Source organism: Tachyglossus aculeatus, chromosome 11 (genome assembly GCF_015852505.1).
Source record: "Tachyglossus aculeatus isolate mTacAcu1 chromosome 11, mTacAcu1.pri, whole genome shotgun sequence".
NCBI classification, from domain to species: domain Eukaryota; kingdom Metazoa; phylum Chordata; class Mammalia; order Monotremata; family Tachyglossidae; genus Tachyglossus; species Tachyglossus aculeatus.
The window spans coordinates 33619633-33636460 of NC_052076.1; the positions used below are offsets into that span (position 1 = coordinate 33619633).

At 57.1% G+C, this 16828-nt stretch overlaps 1 protein-coding gene and 1 non-coding gene across 2 annotated transcripts; one reads left to right on the top strand and one right to left on the bottom strand.

Moving 5' to 3' along the window:
- Window positions 1–477: 477 nt before the first annotated feature.
- BCL9L (BCL9 like) lies at window positions 478–15556 on the bottom strand. The gene is given in 8 exon segments (XM_038753718.1): window positions 478–1625; window positions 1727–1993; window positions 2114–4330; window positions 4333–4456; window positions 4641–4725; window positions 6634–6838; window positions 13594–13716; window positions 15178–15556. Coding segments are annotated over 8 exon segments (4461 nt in total). The 5' UTR covers window positions 15479–15556; the 3' UTR covers window positions 478–486.
- On the top strand, window positions 4825–4899 carry LOC119935460. The gene has a single exon (XR_005453341.1). It is a non-coding gene; the product is annotated as a small nucleolar RNA SNORD20 (small nucleolar RNA).
- Window positions 15557–16828: the final 1272 nt, after the last annotated feature.

The window sequence follows — 16828 nt, forward strand, 5'->3', positions numbered from 1 at the left end:
GCCGGGGCCGCCCATCAGCCCCTAAACCCGAGAGGGCGGACGTGGGGTTGAGAGTCGGGGGTCCTTTTCATCCTTCGAGTCTCCTCTTAAAACACAGAAATACAGAACACTCATGAACCGGCACAAGCTCGGGGCTCTATTTACAGCACAGGCCAAGCCCACCCGCCCATCTTCCGCCGCGGGGGTCGGGGGGAAACGGGAGGACCCCCAAACCGAGGGAGGGGCGGGAGGGAGAGACACAGAGAAGACGGAGCAACGGACCGACCGACGCGGGGACGGAGAGGGAGGGAGGGCCGGGCGGCCAGCGGGACGGGGAAACGAGGACGGCGGACACAGAGGGAGAGGGAAGAGGGGACACGGTGGGTCCCGGGGGCTGGAAAGAAAGAGCAAATCCCCGCCTCGCCCCAACCCGTGACGGCACAAGTGGATCCCCCCAGCCCCGTCGCCACCCCCCACCGCCACCCGTGGGCCGCCCCTGCCCCCCGGCTAAAAAGGCAGGTTGGCCATGTTGCCCGGGCCGGGCAGATAACCCATCTGGCCGTCCAGGGAGACGCTCCGCTGGCGCAGGGGGTGGCTGACCATGAGGTTCTGCTGCGGGGGCGGGCCCAGGAGGGGACCCTGCGGGGAGAGCATGGGCCCGGGCTGGGGGTACACCTCCCCGCCGCCCACTCCCCGCTGCTTCATCAGCATGAAATTCTGCTGCGCCATCAGCCCCTGGGGTGGCGACAGGACCCCCTGGTGCAGCAGGGCCTGCTGAGGGGGGCCCCCCGTCCTGCCCAGCATGGGCATCTGTCCCGGGTGGCACAGGGGCAGGCCGAGGCCCCGCTGGACGCCCTGCTGGCCCGGGGGCGGCCGGGCGGAGGCCTGCTCGGCCATCATGTTCTGCAGGTTGAGGAGGTGCAGGTTGGCGGCCTGGGGCTTGGGGCCCATCCCCTCGCTCTTGGGGAAGTACTGGAGCGTGCTGCTCGGCTTCTCGGAGGGGATGATGCGGGACAGGTCGAACTCGGGGATGCCCGTCGGGGTGGGCCGGATCACCTCCCCCAGCTCCGGGTCGTTGAGCACCGAGGCCACGCCGGGCAGCACGCCCGGGTAGGGCGGCTCCCCGAGGCGGCCCGCCAGCCCCTTCCCCATCAGGTGCTGCTGGGGGGGCAGGGGCCCCGGCGGCGGGCCCGGCAGGTCCTCGGGGGGCAGGGGCAGGGGCAGGCCCGGCGGGTAGTGCTGCTGCTGGGGCGGCGGCGGAGGCGGCGGCGGCTGCAGGCCCGGCCCCGCACCCGGGGGCATGGCCGGCGAGGGCAGGGCGCCGTGCGGGGGCGGCTGCTGCAGGCGCGGGGGGAATACCAGCGGGCCCGAGGGCATCATGGGCGAGGCGTTGGGCATGGGTCCGCAGGCCGGGTTCAGGGGGTCCTGGGCGCCGGGCGGCAGCATCATGGGGCCCGGGGGCGGCCCGCCGGGGCCCTGCGCGTTGGGGTGCAGAGGAATGTTGGCGCCCAGCGGGTTGGGCGACGGCAGCATGGCGGGCGGGGGCTCGTGGGACAGGGGCTGCTGGCCGGGCAGAGCCATGCCCATCGGGCTCTGGGCGGCGGCTGAGGTCAGGTGCAGTTGGCTGGGCTGGCCGCCCCCGAGTCCTGCCGGGAGAGACGCCCGGGGGAGGGGTCACGCCCGTCGCCGTCCCGGTCCCCCCCGTCCCGTCCCCCCCCCCGGCGGGCGGCAGCGCCACCTGGCCCACCTGGCACGGATCCGGGCGGGAGCATGGGGCGGTCGGGCAGCAGCTCGTCGTCGGAGGTGGCGATGGTCTTGATGGCGTTGTGGTAGAGCGGGGTGGAGCTGGGCATGGCGTACTTGGACATCTGGGACATCATGAGAGACAGCGGGTTCTGCGAGGGGGCGGGGTCCGGGGAGGAGGCGAAGGGCAGGCTGGGGTTCAGGAGGCCGGCGGGAGGGTTGGGCGGGGGCCCCGCCGAGCCGCTCTGGGGGCCGCCGGGAGGGAGGGCGCCTGCGGGAGAGAGTGGGTGACCTCAGCGGGGCGGGGAGGGAAGGGGCCCCAGGGGAACCCCCCCCCGCCCCGGCCCTCACCCACCGCCCCGCCACCCCGTCCCCACCCCCAGCCCCGCACCTGGCTCCAGGCCGCCCAGCGCGTTGGAGGCGTTCAGGCCGCCCGGCGGCGGCTTGCCCTGGGCGACCCCGGGGCTGGGCATGGCCGCCTTGGGCGAGGGCACCCAGCCGGGCGAGGGCACGGCCATGGCCGGCGACTTGAGCCGGCCGGGGGAGCCGGTGGGCGAGCGGACGCTGAGGGAGGAGCCGAGCACTTGGGGCGACTTGAGGGGGCCCGGAGGGTTGGCGGGCGGCAGGCCCACCATCTGCGAGGGCGTCTGGGGCGACTTGAGGTTGGCGGAGGGCGAGGTGACCAGGGGCGAGTGGACCTGGCTGACCGGGGGCGACTTGAGGTGCCCCAAGCCCGGCGAGTTCATCTGGTTAATACTGATGGAGAGGTCGGAGGGCCGGCGGCCCAGGCCCCGGGTCGGGTGCAGGGGGGCCGGCGGGTTGGGGGCCGCGGGGGGCAGGGGCAGGTGGCTGAGGCGGGTGGTGCCCAGCCCGCCCACGGGCAGGGAGCCCTGCTCGGGCCCAAAGAGATCCGAGGGGTGGCCCAGGTCCTGGTAGGGGCCCGGCCCGGCGGGGAAGCCGGGCTGGGCCTGGCCGGAGAAGGGGGCGGCGGGGAGCAGCACCTTCTGGGCGGGCCCCCCCAGCCCCCCGCCGCCCCCGCCGCCGCCCCCGCCGCCGCCCCCGCCGCCGTTGGGGGCCCGGCCCCGGCCCAGCTCCTCCGGGCCCAGCCCCACGTCCTGGGGCCCCCGCAGCTTCTGGGCCAGGAGCAGCTGCTGCTGCTGCTGTGGCGTCATCTGCACGTTCAGGTTCATGTTCATGTTCATGTTCACGTTCATGTTCATGTTGAGGTTGCCGGGGCCCATGGCCGCCTCCACCTCCCGCAGGCCCGACTGGCCCAGGCTGGGACTCAGCAGGCCCCGCCCGGCCCCGAACTCCAGCCCCAGGGGGTTGGCGGCCAGCCCGTCCCCGCCGGCCATGGGCCCGGCGAACATGGCCGGCTCCAGCTGGCGGTGGGCCTGCATGACGCGCTCCATCTCCAGGCCCAGCGGCCGCTGGCCGGGCCCCGGCCGCTTCTCCAGCAGCTGGTGGCGCAGCAGCTCCTCCCGGGCCCGCGGGGTCAGGAAGCGCTCCGCCTCCCCCTGCCCGCCCGGGGGGTAGGCCACGGCCCCCTGGGGGAAGCCCCCGGGCCCCGCCGCCATGGGGGGCAGCTCCTCGGTCCAGCCCAGGCCCGGCCGGGCCGGCCGCGCCACGGCGTTCACGGGCACCTCCAGGGGCACGCCCTGCATGCCGCCGAAGGCCGGCACTCGCTGCATCTGGCCACCCGGGAAGCGGGGCCCGGGGAAGGGGTGGCTGCCCCGCAGCTGGAGGGCGTCCGGCAGGTCCAGGGGCCCGCGCAGCTGGCCGCCCAGGCCCGGGCCCCACTGGTCGCCCGGCTTGCTGTGGTAGGGGGGCGGGGGGCCCCGCAGCATCAGCCCGCCGCCCAGGGCCTGGGGCAGCAGCATCTCCTGGCCGGCCCGCCCGTGCAGGCTCAGCTGCTCCTCTTTGCGCCGCTTCTCCTCGTAGTATTCCTCCTGCAGTTTGCGCCAGGCCACCTGCTCGGGCGTCAGGCTGTCCTGGCTCAGCCGCTGGATCATCATGTTCATCTGCTGCCCCACGTCCCCGGCCGAGGGCGGCGGCGGCGGCGGCGGCGGGTGGGGGTGGGCGTGAGGGGGATGGGGGTGCGGGGCCGGGGGAGGCCCGTCCGCCTCCAGCCCGGGCCCCCCGCCCAGGCTCTGCGTCTGCGAGATCATGGACTGCAGCGGCTCCTCGTACTTCTTCAGGGCCGGTGGCGGCGGCCCGGGCGGCGGCTGAGGGGGCGGCTGCGGGGGCGGCGTCGGCTGGGGCTGGGCCGGGGTCCCCCCGTCCCCTCCCGGGGGGCCCTTGAGGAAGGGCTCGGCCTCGCCGCTGCGCAGCAGCAGTCGCTCGATGTCCCGCAGGGTCTGCAGGGACCGCTCCCGGTGCTCCAGCTGCTCCTTGGAGAGCCCCTCCGCGTTCAGGGGGCCCCGGGGCCCCAGGCCGGGGGGCCCGTTGCCCGCGGCGGCCCCCTCCGCCAGCAGCGCGGGGCCCGGCGGGCCGGGGGGCTCTCCCGGCGGGACGGCCGTGGGGGTGCTGGGGTGGGTGCCGCCGGCCGCGCCGGACGGGTTGGGCGTCAGGTCCCGGCGGGCGTCCTCGGGCGGGTCCTTCCGCGGGCGGGGGGGCCGGGGGCGGGCAGGGCCGGGGGCGGCCCGCCCGGGGGCGCGGGCGGCTGGGCCTGCGGGGCGCCGGCGGACGGCGGGCCGAGGGGCAGCGACTCCGGGGCCGGCGGGACCTTCGGGGCCTGCGGAGGGAGAAGGGACGAGGGGGCCGGTGAGCCGGCACCCCCGGGGGCCGAGGAGGAGGGGAGCGTACGGTGCTCTGCACACGGTAAGCGCTCAACAAGTACGACCGAATGAACGAGTGAGGGGGAAGAGGACCGGCAGGATGGGGAGGAGAGGGAGCGGGCCTTGCCCGGAGCCGCTCACCTGATCGAGCTTGGCACGGGGCACATTCTGCTGGTGGTAGGTCAGGATGGAGTCGGCCCGGCCTTGCAGCACCGCCTCGGCAGCCCTGCAATCAATCAATCGATCAATCGTATTTATTGAGCGCTTACTGTGGGCAGAGCACTTTACTAAGCGCTTGGGGACTGCAAGTTGGCAACATATATGATGGATATGATTGATTATCTGAGACAATCTGATGAAATCTCTAGCAATTCCTCTAGATAGTCAAGTTCTGATCAATCAATCAATCGTATTTATTGAGCGCTTACTATGTGCATAGCACTGTACTAAGCGCTGATCCACATATTTAAGCGGGAGTGGGCAGTCAAATCGCCCTGACAGCACCTATTGTGGGCAGGGAACACTTTGTATTACCTAATTACTTGGGCCCAGTGAGTCGCTTTACTTTCATGAATCATGCAGCCAGGCCTCTTGTCCAAATTACAGTGAAATTGTATTATCTGGCAGTATTCGTTTTTTAAAAAAAATTGGTGAGAACCAAGCTAAAGATGCTTTTTTAAAAAAATTTTTGAAGCAGCGTGGCTCAGTGGAAAGAGCCCGGGCTTTGGAGTCAGAGGTCATGGGTTCGAATTCCGACTACGCCACATGTCTGCTGGGTGACCTTGGGCAAGTCACTTAGCTTCTCTGAGCCTCAGTTACCTCATCTGGAAAATGAGGATTAAGACTGTGATCCCCACGTGGGACAACTTGATCCCACTGGATCCCCCCAGCGCTTAGAACAGTGCTTTGCACAGAGTAAGCACTTAACAAATGCCATTATTATTATTATTATTATTATTATTAACATATAGAGACAGTCCCTACCCAACAGTGGGCTCCCAGTCTAAAAGGGGGAGACAGGGAACCAAACCAAACATACTAACAAAATAAAATAAATAGAATCATCATCATCATCAATCGTATTTATTGAGCGCTTACTATGTGCAGGGCACTGTACTAAATGCTTGGGAAGTACAAATTGGCAACGTCTAGAGACAGTCCCTACCCAACAGTGGGCTCACAGTCTAAAAGGGGGAGACAGAGAACAAAAGCAAACATCCTAACAAAATAAAATAAATAGAATCATCCTCATCAATCGTATTTATGGAGTGCTTACTATGTGCAGAGCACTGTACTAAACGCTTGGGAAGTACAAATTGGCAACGTCTAGAGACAGTCCCTACGCAACAGTGGGCTCACAGTCTAAAAGGGAGAGACAGGGAACCAAACCAAACATACTAACAAAATAAAATAAATAGAATCATCATCCTCATCAATCGTATTTATTGAGCGCTTACTATGTGCAGAGCACTGTACTAAACGCTTGGGAAGTATAAATTGGCAACATCTAGAGACAGTCCCTACGCAACGGTGGGCTCACAGTCTAAAAGGGGGAGACAGAGAACAAAACCAAACATCCTAACAAAATAAAATAAATAGAATCATCCTCATCAATCGTATTTATTGAGTGCTTACTATGTGCAGGGCACTGTACTAAACGCTTGGGAAGTACAAATTGGCAACGTCTAGAGACAGTCCCTACCCAACGGTGGGCTCCCAGTCTAAAAGGGGGAGACAGGGAACCAAACCAAACATACTAACAAAATAAAATAAATAGATATGTACAAGTAAAATAAATAACTAAAGTAATAAATATGTGCAAACATATATACATATATAGAATAGATATGTACAAGTAAAATAAATAGAGTAATAAATATGTACAAGCATATATACATATATAGAATAGATATGTACAAGTTGGGTAGGGACTGTCTCTATATGTTGCCAATCTGTACTTCCCAAGCGCTTAGTACAGTGCTCTGCACATAGTAAGCGCTCAATACATACGATTGATGATGAAGTAAAATAAATAAATAGAGTAATCCCCCTCCCCGCCCACCCCAGCACCACCGACACCCCCCCCCCAGGGCCCCCCAGTCCCACGGTCCCTCCGCACCGCCCGGGCACTTACGTGTTGGCGAGATGAGTGGTGAAGACGTAGACGAACTGGGCGGGGGGTTTCCCGGGGCCCCCCCCGGCCGCGGGGGCTTCGGGCCGCAGGCTTGGGGGGGCCCCGTGGGGAGCGCCAGGGGTGCCGCTCTCGTTGAGGGGAGGCGGTGGGGCGGCCCCCGGCCCCAGCTGCGCGGCGGCCATGGCCGGGTCGGCTACATTACAGTCTGCGGCGGAGAGAGGAGGGGTGAGGGTCCTTGATTTACCCCCTTCATCCACCCCTCCTTCACCCCCACGGCACTTATAATAATAATAATGATGGCATCTATTAAGCGCTTACTATGCGCAAAGCACTGTTCTAAGCGCTGGAGAGGTGACACGGTGAACAGGCTGTCCCACGGGGGGGGGGCTCACAATCTTAACCCCATTTTACAGATGAGGTCACTGAGGCACAGAGAAGCGAGGCACGCATCTATTCTATTTAATTTGTTAGTATGTTTGGTTTTGTTCTCTGTCTCCCCCTTTTAGACTGTGAGCCCGCTGTTGGGTAGGGACCGTCTCTAGATGTTGCCAATTTGTACTTCCCAAGCGCTTAGTACGGTGCTCTGCACATAGTAAGCGCTCAATAAATACGATTGATGATGATGATATCTATTCTATTTATTTTATTTTGTTAGTACGTTTGGTTATGTTCTCTGTCTCCCCCTTTTAGACTGGGAGCCCACTGTTGGGTAGGGACCGTCTCTGTATGTTGCCAATTTGTACTTCCCAAGCGCTTAGTACAGTGCTCTGCACATAGTAAGTGCTCAATAAATACGATTGATGATGATGATATCTATTCTATTTATTTTATTTTGTTAGTATGTTTGGTTTCGTTCTCTGTCTCCCCCTTTTAGACTGTGAGCCCACTGTTGGGTAGGGACTGTCTCCAGATGTTGCCAATTTGCACTTCCCAAGCACTTAGTACGGTGCTCTGCACATAGTAAGCGCTCAATAAATACGATTGATTGATTGATTGATTGATTGAAGTGACTTGCCCAAAGTCACACAGCTGACAAGTGGCGGAGCCGGGATTTGAAGCAGCGGGGCTCAGGGGAAAGAGCCTGGGCTTTGGAATCTGAGGTCACAGGTTCAAATAACAATAATAATAATAATGATGATGGCATTTATTAAGCGCTTACTATGTGCAAAGCACTGTTCTAAGCGCTGGAGAGGTGACAAGGTGAACAGGCTGTCCCACGGGTGGCTCACAATCTTAATCCCATTTTACAGATGAGGTCACTGAGGCCCAGAGAAGTGAAGTGACTTGCCCAAAGTCACACAGCTGACAATTGGCGGAGCTGGGATTTGAAGCAGCGGAGCTCAGGGGAAAGAGCCTGGGCTTTGGAATCAGAGGTCACAGGTTCAAATAACAATAATAATAATAATAATGATGGCATTTATTAAGCGCTTACTATGTGCAAAGCACTGTTCTAAGCGCTGAGGAGGTGACAAGGTGATCAGGTTGTCCCACGTGGGGCTCCCAGTCTTAATCCCCATTTTCCAGATGAGGTCACTGAGGCCCAGAGAAGTGAAGTGACTTGCCCAAAGTCACACAGCTGACAATTGGCAGAGCCGGGATTTGAAGCAGCGGGGCTCAGTGGAAAGAGCCTGGGCTTTGGAATCAGAGGTCACAGGTTCAAATAACAATAATAATAATAATGATGATGGCATTTATTAAGCGCTTACTATGTGCAAAGCACTGTTCTAAGCGCTGAGGAGGTGACAGGGTGATCAGGTTGTCCCACGTGGGGCTCCCAGTCTTAATCCCCATTTTCCAGATGAGGTCACTGAGGCCCAGAGAAGTGAAGTGACTTGCCCAAAGTCACACAGCTGACAATTGGCAGAGCCGGGATTTGAAGCAGCGGGGCTCAGTGGAAAGAGCCTGGGCTTTGGAATCAGAGGTCACAGGTTCAAATAATAATAATAATAATAATAATAATAATGACATTTATTAAGTGCTTAATACGAAGTGTACAAAGCACTGTTCTAAGTGCTGGGGAGGTTACAAGGTGATCAGGTTGTCCCACAGGGGGCTCACAGCCTCAATCCCCATTTTACAGATGAGGTAACTGAGGCCCAGAGAAGTGAAGTGACTTGCCCAAAGTCACACAGCCGACAAGTGGTGGAGCCGGGATTTGAACCCCTGACCTCTGACTCCAAAGCCTGGGCTCTTTCCACTGAGCCACGCTGCTTCAAATCCCGGCTCCGCCACTTGTCAGCTGTGTGACTTTGGGCGAGTCAATTCACTTCTCCGGGCCTCAGTTCCCTCGTCTGTAAAATGGGGATGAAGCCTGTGAGCCCCTCTGTGGGACAACCTGATTACCTTGTACCCCCCCAGCGCTTAGAACAGTGCTTGGCACATAGTAAGTGCTTAATAAATGCCATCATTATTATTATTATTATTCTCCGGGCCTCAGTTCCCTCATCTGTAAAATGGGGATGAGGCCTGTGAGCCTCCCTGTGGGACAACCTGATTACCTTGTTACCCCCCCCCCAGCGCTTAGAACAGTGCTTGGCACATAGTAAGTGCTTAATAAATTCAGTGGAAACAGCATGGGCTTTGGAGTCAGAGTTCATGGGTTCGAATCCTGGCCCTGCCACATGTCTGCTGTGTGACCATGGGCAAGTCACTTAGCTTCTCTGTGCCTCAGTTCCCTCATCTGTAAAATGGGGCTGAAGACTGTGAGCTACACATGGGACAACCTGATCACCTTGTATCCCCCCAGTGCTTAGAACAGTGCTTTGCACATAGTAAGCGCTTAACAAGTTCCATCATTAATTAATAAATGCCATAAGTAGGGACTGTCTCTATATGTTGCTAACTTGTACTTCCCAAGCGCTTAGTACAGTGCTCTGCACGCAGTAAGCGCTCATTAAGTACGATTGATTGATTAAGCAAAGCGGTCCGAGCCCTCAGGGCAAGTGGGCAGCCGCCTGCCTGCAACGCGGCCAGCAGGTGGCAGCACAGGCCCGGGATTCATTCATTCATTCATTCATTCAATCGTATTTATTGAGCGCTTACTGTGTGCAGAGCACTGGACTAAGCGCTTGGGAAGTCCAAGTTGGCAACATACAGAGACGGTCCCTATTCATTCAACCGTATTTATTGAGTGCTTACCGTGTGCAGAGCACTGTATGAAGCGCTTGGGAAGTCCAAGTTGGCAACATGTAGAGACGGTCCCTATTCTTTCAATCGTATTTATTGATCGCTTACTGTGTGCAGAGCACTGGACTAAGCGCTTGGGAAGTCCAAGTTGGCAACATGTAGAGACGGTCCCTATTCATTCAACCGTATTTACTGAGCGCTTACCGGGTGCAGAGCACTGTACTAAGCGCTTGGGAAGTCCAAGTTGGCAACATGTAGAGACGGTCCCTATTCATTCAACCGTATTTACTGAGCGCTTACCGGGTGCAGAGCACTGTACTAAGCGCTTGGGAAGTCCAAGTTGGCAACATGTAGAGACGGTCCCTATTCATTCAATCGTATTTACTGAGCGCTTACCGTGTGCAGAGCACTGTACTAAGCGCTTGGGAAGTCCAAGTTGGCAACATGTAGAGACGGTCCCTATTCATTCAATCGTATTTACTGAGCACTTACCATGTGCAGAGCACTGTACTAAGCGCTTGGGAAGTCCAAGTTGGCAACATGTAGAGACGGTCCCTATTCATTCAATCGTATTTATTGAGCGCTTACCGTGTGCAGAGCACTGGACTAAGCGCTTGGGAAGTCCAAGGTGGCAACATATAGAGACGGTCCCTATTCATTCAATCGTACTTATTGAGCGCTTACTGTGTGCAGAGCACTGTACTAAGCGCTTAGGAAGTCCAAGTTGACAACACATAGAGACGGTCCCTATTCATTCAACCGTATTTATTGAGCACTTACTGTGTGCAGAGCACTGGACTAAGCGCTTGGGAAGTCCAAGTTGGCAACTTCTCTGTGCCCCAGTTACCTCATCTGTAAAATGGGGATTAAGACTGTGAGCCCCCCGTGGGACACCCTGATTACCTTGTTACCTCCCCAGCGATTAGAACAGTGCTTTGCACATAGTAAGTGCTTAATAAATGCCATTATTATTATTATTATGTAGAGACGGTCCCTATTCATTCAGTCGTATTTATTGAGCACTTACCATGTGCAGAGCACTGGACTAAGCGCTTGGGAAGTCCAAGTTGGCAACATAGAGAGACGGTCCCTACCCAACAGCAGGCTCACAGTCTAGAATTCAAGGTCGGGGGGAGAGGAGTGGGGTCTTCCAGGGCATCAGTTAAGGGGGATGCGACCCCTGCACCCCAAGACCCTCCCACACGTCCAGCCTGAGCACAGGGAAAATTTCCCTCTTCTAGCCTGTGAGCCCGTTGTTGGGTAGGGATTGCCCAGTTGTACTTTCCAAGCGCTTAGTACAGTGCTCTGCACACAGTAAGCGCTCGATAAATCTGACTGAAGGATATAGACGGTGCTCGGTCGGGGCCGAGAGGGCAAGGCCGGGAAGGGAGTCTTGGAGGTGGGAATCGGGGGGCGTTCTAGCGAGGGTTGGGGGGGTAGGGAGAGGGGAGCAGGTCTCTTGGGGACTTTGGGGTTCCTGGCAATAATAATGATGGCATTTGTTAAGCGCTTACTATGTGCAAAGCGCTGGGGGGGATGCGAGGTGATCAGGTTGTCCCACGGGGGGCTCACGGTCTTAATCCCCGTTTTACAGATGAGGTGACTGAGGCTCAGAGAAGGGAAGTGACTTGCCCAAGGTCACACAGCAGACATGAGAAGCAGCGCGGCTCAGTGGAAGGAGCCCGGGCTTTGGAGTCAGAGGTCATGGGTTCAAATTCCGGCTCCGCCAGTTGTCAGCTGTGTGACTTGGGCAAGTCACTTAACTTCTCTGTGCCTCAGTTACCTCATCTGTAAAATGGGGATGAAGACTGTGAGCCCCATGTGGGACAACCTGATCACCTTATAACCTCCCCAGTGCTTAGAACAGTGCTTTGCACATAGTAAGTGCTTAATAAATGCCATTATAATGTGGGGGAGCCGGAATTAGAACCCACGACCTCTGACTCCCAAACCCGTAATCTTTCCACTGAGCCACGCCGCTTCTGGACAGCAACATAGGGAAGGCAAAGGAAGGGAGGGAGAGAGATGCAGGGGGGAGGAGTCCCCCCCATCCCACTCCCCTTGCCCATCCCACCCCATCCCACCAGCGTCCGGTCTCCCTCACCCAGACCTGGGGCCTGCTAGAGAAGCAGCGTGGCTCGGTGGAAAGAGCGCGAGCTTGGGAGTCAGAGGTCATGGGTTCGAATCCCAACTCAGCCATTTGTCAGCTGTGTGACCTTAGGCAAGCCACTTCTCTGTGCCTCAGTTCCCTCATCTGTAAAATGGGGATGAAGACTGTGAGCCCCATGTGGGACAACCTGATCACCTTGTAATAATAATAATAATGGCATTTATTAAGCACTTACTATGTGCAAAGCACTGTTTTAAGCGCTGGGGAGGTTACAAGGTGATCAGGTTGTCCCACGGGGGGGGCTCACAGTCTTCATCCCCATTTTACAGATGAGGGAACTGAGGCACAGAAGTGACTTGCCCAAAGTCCCACAGCTGACAATTGGCGGAGCTGGAATTTGAACCCATGACCTCTGATTCCAAAGCCCGTGCTCCTGACACTGAGCCACACTGCAGTGCTTTGCATGTAGTTAGCGCTTAACAAATACCATCGTTATTATTATTAATGTGAGCTCCAGGACCATCCAGGCACTGCTAATAATAATCATAATAGCGGTACTTGTTAAGCATTTACTATGTGCCAGGCACTGTACTAAGCACTGGGGCAGATACAAGCAAATCGGGTTGGACACGGTCTCTGTCCCGGGGGGGCTCACGGTCTTAACCCCCATTTTACAGATGAGGGAACTGAGGCCCAGAGAAGTGAAATGACTTGGCCAAGGTCACACAGCAGACAAGTGGCTGAGTTGGGATTAGAACCTAGGCCCTTCCGAAATCCAGGCCCAGGCTGTCGCTCATTCAGAGAAGCAGCGAGGCTCAGTGGAAAGAGCACGGGCTTTGGAGTCAGAGGTTATGGGTTCGAATTCCGACTCCGCCACATGTCTGCTGTGTGACCTTGGGCAAGTCACTTAACTTCTGAGAGCCTCAGTTACCTCATCTGTAAAATGGGGATTAAGACTGTGAGCCCCACGTGGGACAACTTAATCACCTTGTATCCCCCCCCAGCACTTAGAACAGTGCTTTGCACATAGCAAGCGCTTAACAAATGCCATCATCATTATTATTATTATTATTATTCTCAGAGCCTCAGTTACCTTATCTGTAAAATGGGGATAATGACTGAGTCCCGCGCGGGACAACCTGATCATCTTGTAACCCCCCCCAGCGCTTCGAACAGTGCTTTGCACATAGCAAGCGCTTAACAAATGCCATCATTATCATTATTATTATTATTCTCATAGCCTCAGTAACCTCATCTGTAAAACGGGGATGATGACCGTGAGCCCCGCGCGGGACAACCTGATCATCTCGTAACCCCCCCAGCGCTTCGAACAGTGCTTTGCACATAGTAAGCGCTTAACAAACGCCATTATTGTTATTATTCATCATCAATCGTATTTATTGAGCGCTTACTGTGTGCAGAGCACTGTACTAAGCGCTTGGGAAGTACAAGTTGGCAACAGATAGAGACAGTCCCTACCCAACAGTGGGCTCACAGAGGAGACGGGGGGGAGGAAAGAGGCATCAACCCTGGCAGCCGGGGTTATGGGGCAGGGTTCTGTCTGAGAGCCTGGTAATCAATCAATCGTATTTATTGAGCGCTTACTGTGTGCAGAGCACTGTACTAAGCACGGTAAACAGACAGGAGGTGTAATTAGCCCCCGACCCCCTGGGCAGACCCCGAGGACGCCCCAGGGAGGGCAGAGGAGGGCGGCGGGCACTCACTGTGGGCAGCGCCGACCGGCTTGTCGTCGTCTTCGCTGTCGGGCCCGGAACACCACTCATCCCCGCTGTACGGCTGCTTCCGCTCCAGCACGCAGCGCCGCTTACTCCGAGGGGCCACCTCGCCTGCCCGGGAGGACCGGGGTGGGGGAGAAAGGTGTGGGACCCTAAGAAGGGCCCCCCGGCCCCCTTGGCGCCCGGCCTGGCCCGTCCGCCACCCCCTTCCCCCTGGAAGCCCGGCATCCCATCGGTGCCAGGGCCGCGGTCCTGGCCAGCGTCCGGTGACCCGTCCCGCCGGGCAGCGGGCCGGCCGCAGCCCCTAGCTGACAGCCCCGGCCCCTGCCCGGCCATTTGTTTCTGATTTCAGTCTGAAGCCAGAGCCGCCCGCTGCCCCTCCCCCCCGGCTAGACCCCCTCGCCCGTCGTGTTCCCCCCCCCAGCCCTGAATAATCTCCCAACCACAACTGGTTCCAATTAGAGAAGGGGAGTGGGAGGTGGGGGGCGGGAGGAGGAGCCCTGGCCCACAGCCCCTGAACCCATCCAGTGGCTCGCTCTCTCCAGGCCAGGATGTGGTGGTTGGGAGCTGGGACCCCAGGGTCCTTGATCTTCACTGGGAGGGGCTTAATTGCAAGCCACGCCCTCCATCCTTTTATATATACCATTATATATCATATACCATTATATATCATATACCATTATATATCATATACCATTATATATCTATATAGATATATAGATATCTATATCTAGATATATAGATATCTATATAGATAGATATATAATGGTATTGACCAATATATATATAATGGTATTGATGATGATGATGGTATTTGTTAAGAGCTTACTATGTGCAAAGCACTGTTCTAAGCGCTGGGGGATACAACGGGATCAAGTCGTCCCACGTGGGGCTCACAGTCTTAATCCTCATTTTACAGATGAGGGCACTGAGGCTCAGAGAAGTTAAGTGACTTGCCCAAGGTCGCACAGCAGACAGGTGGCAGAGCCGGGATTCGAACCCGTGACCTCTGACTCCAAAGCCCGGGCTCTTTCCACCGAGCCACGCTGCTTCTCAATGGTATTGGTTAAGTGCTTACTATGGGGCAGGCACCGTACTAAGCACTGGGATAGATAGAAGCTAATCAGGTTGGGCCCGGTCCAGGTCCCAAACGGGGCTCCCGGCCTTAATTCCCATTTTACAGATGAGGCAACGGAGGCTCAGAGAAGGGAAGTGACCGGCCCAAGGTCTCACGGCAGACAGGTGGCAGAACCAGGATCCAAACCCCGGTCTGACGCACAGGCCCCGTGCTCTATCCACAAGGCCAAGCTGCTTCCCCTGGCTCCAGGTGAACGGGAAGGGGGCGAACGGACGGGGATCTCCTGTCCCGTCTCGCATCCCGGGATGGGGAGGGGGGTGGATTGGAGGTCGGGGGTAGAAGGCGGGAAGCAAGCTCCATCTGCGATCCTGATCCCCGGCATCACTTGTTCCACCCAATTTTTGGGCGGGGGAGGCGGAGAGGACAGAGGGGCAGGGAACACCGAGGGGCACAGGGCAGTGGGCACAGGTGGGTGCCCCGGGGGAGCACTGTACCTTTGACCTCGGGGTCCAGGGATGGAGTCCCGGCCTCCCTCTGCTCCCCGGGGTCCACTGACACACTCCGCTCCCTCTTCCCCTTCCCCTTGAGGGAGGCAAAGGCAGCCACGGCGTTGGGCGGGTTCTTCAAGCTCGAGTTCCCTGGAGAGATCTGACTGGCCTTCCCGCCATGACTCCCGGCCCCCACGCCCTTTGACCCCAGGTTGCAGGTGGGTCCTTGGCTCACATTCTGGTGCTGGGATTGGCCCCCGCTGTTCCCCGTCTTGCCATGATTGGTCAGTTTATTTTCCGGGTGCATTGGATTGGCTGGGGCTTGGAAGCAACAGGAACAGGGGAGAGATGCGGGGCTCTCTGGGGCTCCTGGGCTCAGTGGAGGGAACCTAGGAGGAGAAGGGAAGACAAAGTGTCAACGTGGACAACGTGGGACACCCCCAAATCCCAGGCCCTTTCCTCTCCACTGGCTTCCCGGCCAACCCAATGGCTCCCAAAGATCTGCACCAAGCAAGATGGTGTCCTTAGCTTCTTATTCATTCATTCATTCAATCGTATTCATTCATTCAATCATATTTAATAATAATAATAATAATAATGGCATTTGTTAAGCGCTTACTATGTGCAAAGCACTGTTCTAAGCGCTGGGGGGATACAAGGTGATCAGGTTGTCCCACGTGGGGCTCACAATCTTAATCCCCATTTGACAGACGAGGGAACTGAGGCCCAGAGAAGTTGACTCACAACGCACAGCTGACAATTGGCGGAGTCGGGACTTGAACCCATGACCTCTGACTCCAAAGCCCGGGCTCTTTCCACTAAGCGATGGCCCCCAAAGGTCTTAGAGTGCTCTGAACAGAGTAAGCGCTCAATAAATACGATTGAATGAATGAATGAATGAATCTGGACCAAGCAAGATGGTGTCCTTAGCTTCTTATTCATTCATTCATTCAATCGTATTTATTCATTCATTCATTCAATCGTATTTATTGAGCGCTTACTGTGTGCAGAGCACTGGACTAGGCGCTTGGGAAGTCCAAGTCGGCAACATCTAGAGGCGGTCCCTACCCAACAGTGGGCTCACAGTCTAGAAGGGGGAGACAGAGAACAAAACAAAACATATTAACAAAATAAAATAAATAGAATAAATATGTACAAATAAAACAAATAGAGTAATACATACAAACATATATACATTCATTCATTCATTCAATCGTATTTATTGAGCGCTTACTGTGTGGCGAGCACTGGACTAAGCACTTGGGAAGTCCAAGTTGGCAACATTTAGAGACGGTCCCTACCCAACAGCGGGCTCACAGTCTAGAAGGGGGAGACAGAGAACAAAACACAACATATTAACAAAATAAAATAAATAGAATAAATATGGACAAATAAAATAGAGTAATAAATCCATACAAGCATATATACATATATACAGGTGCTGTGGGGAGGGGAAGGAGGTAAGGCGGGGGTGGGGGGGGGGGGGAGGAAGTGTTGCGATAGATATAAACTAGGTTGGACCCAATCCATATCCCACGTGGGGCTCAAAGTCTTAATCCCCATTTTATTGATGAGGTAACTGAGGCACAGAGAAGTGAAGCACCTGGCCCACTGTCACACAGCAGACAAGTCACTTAACTTCTCTGTGCCTCTGTTA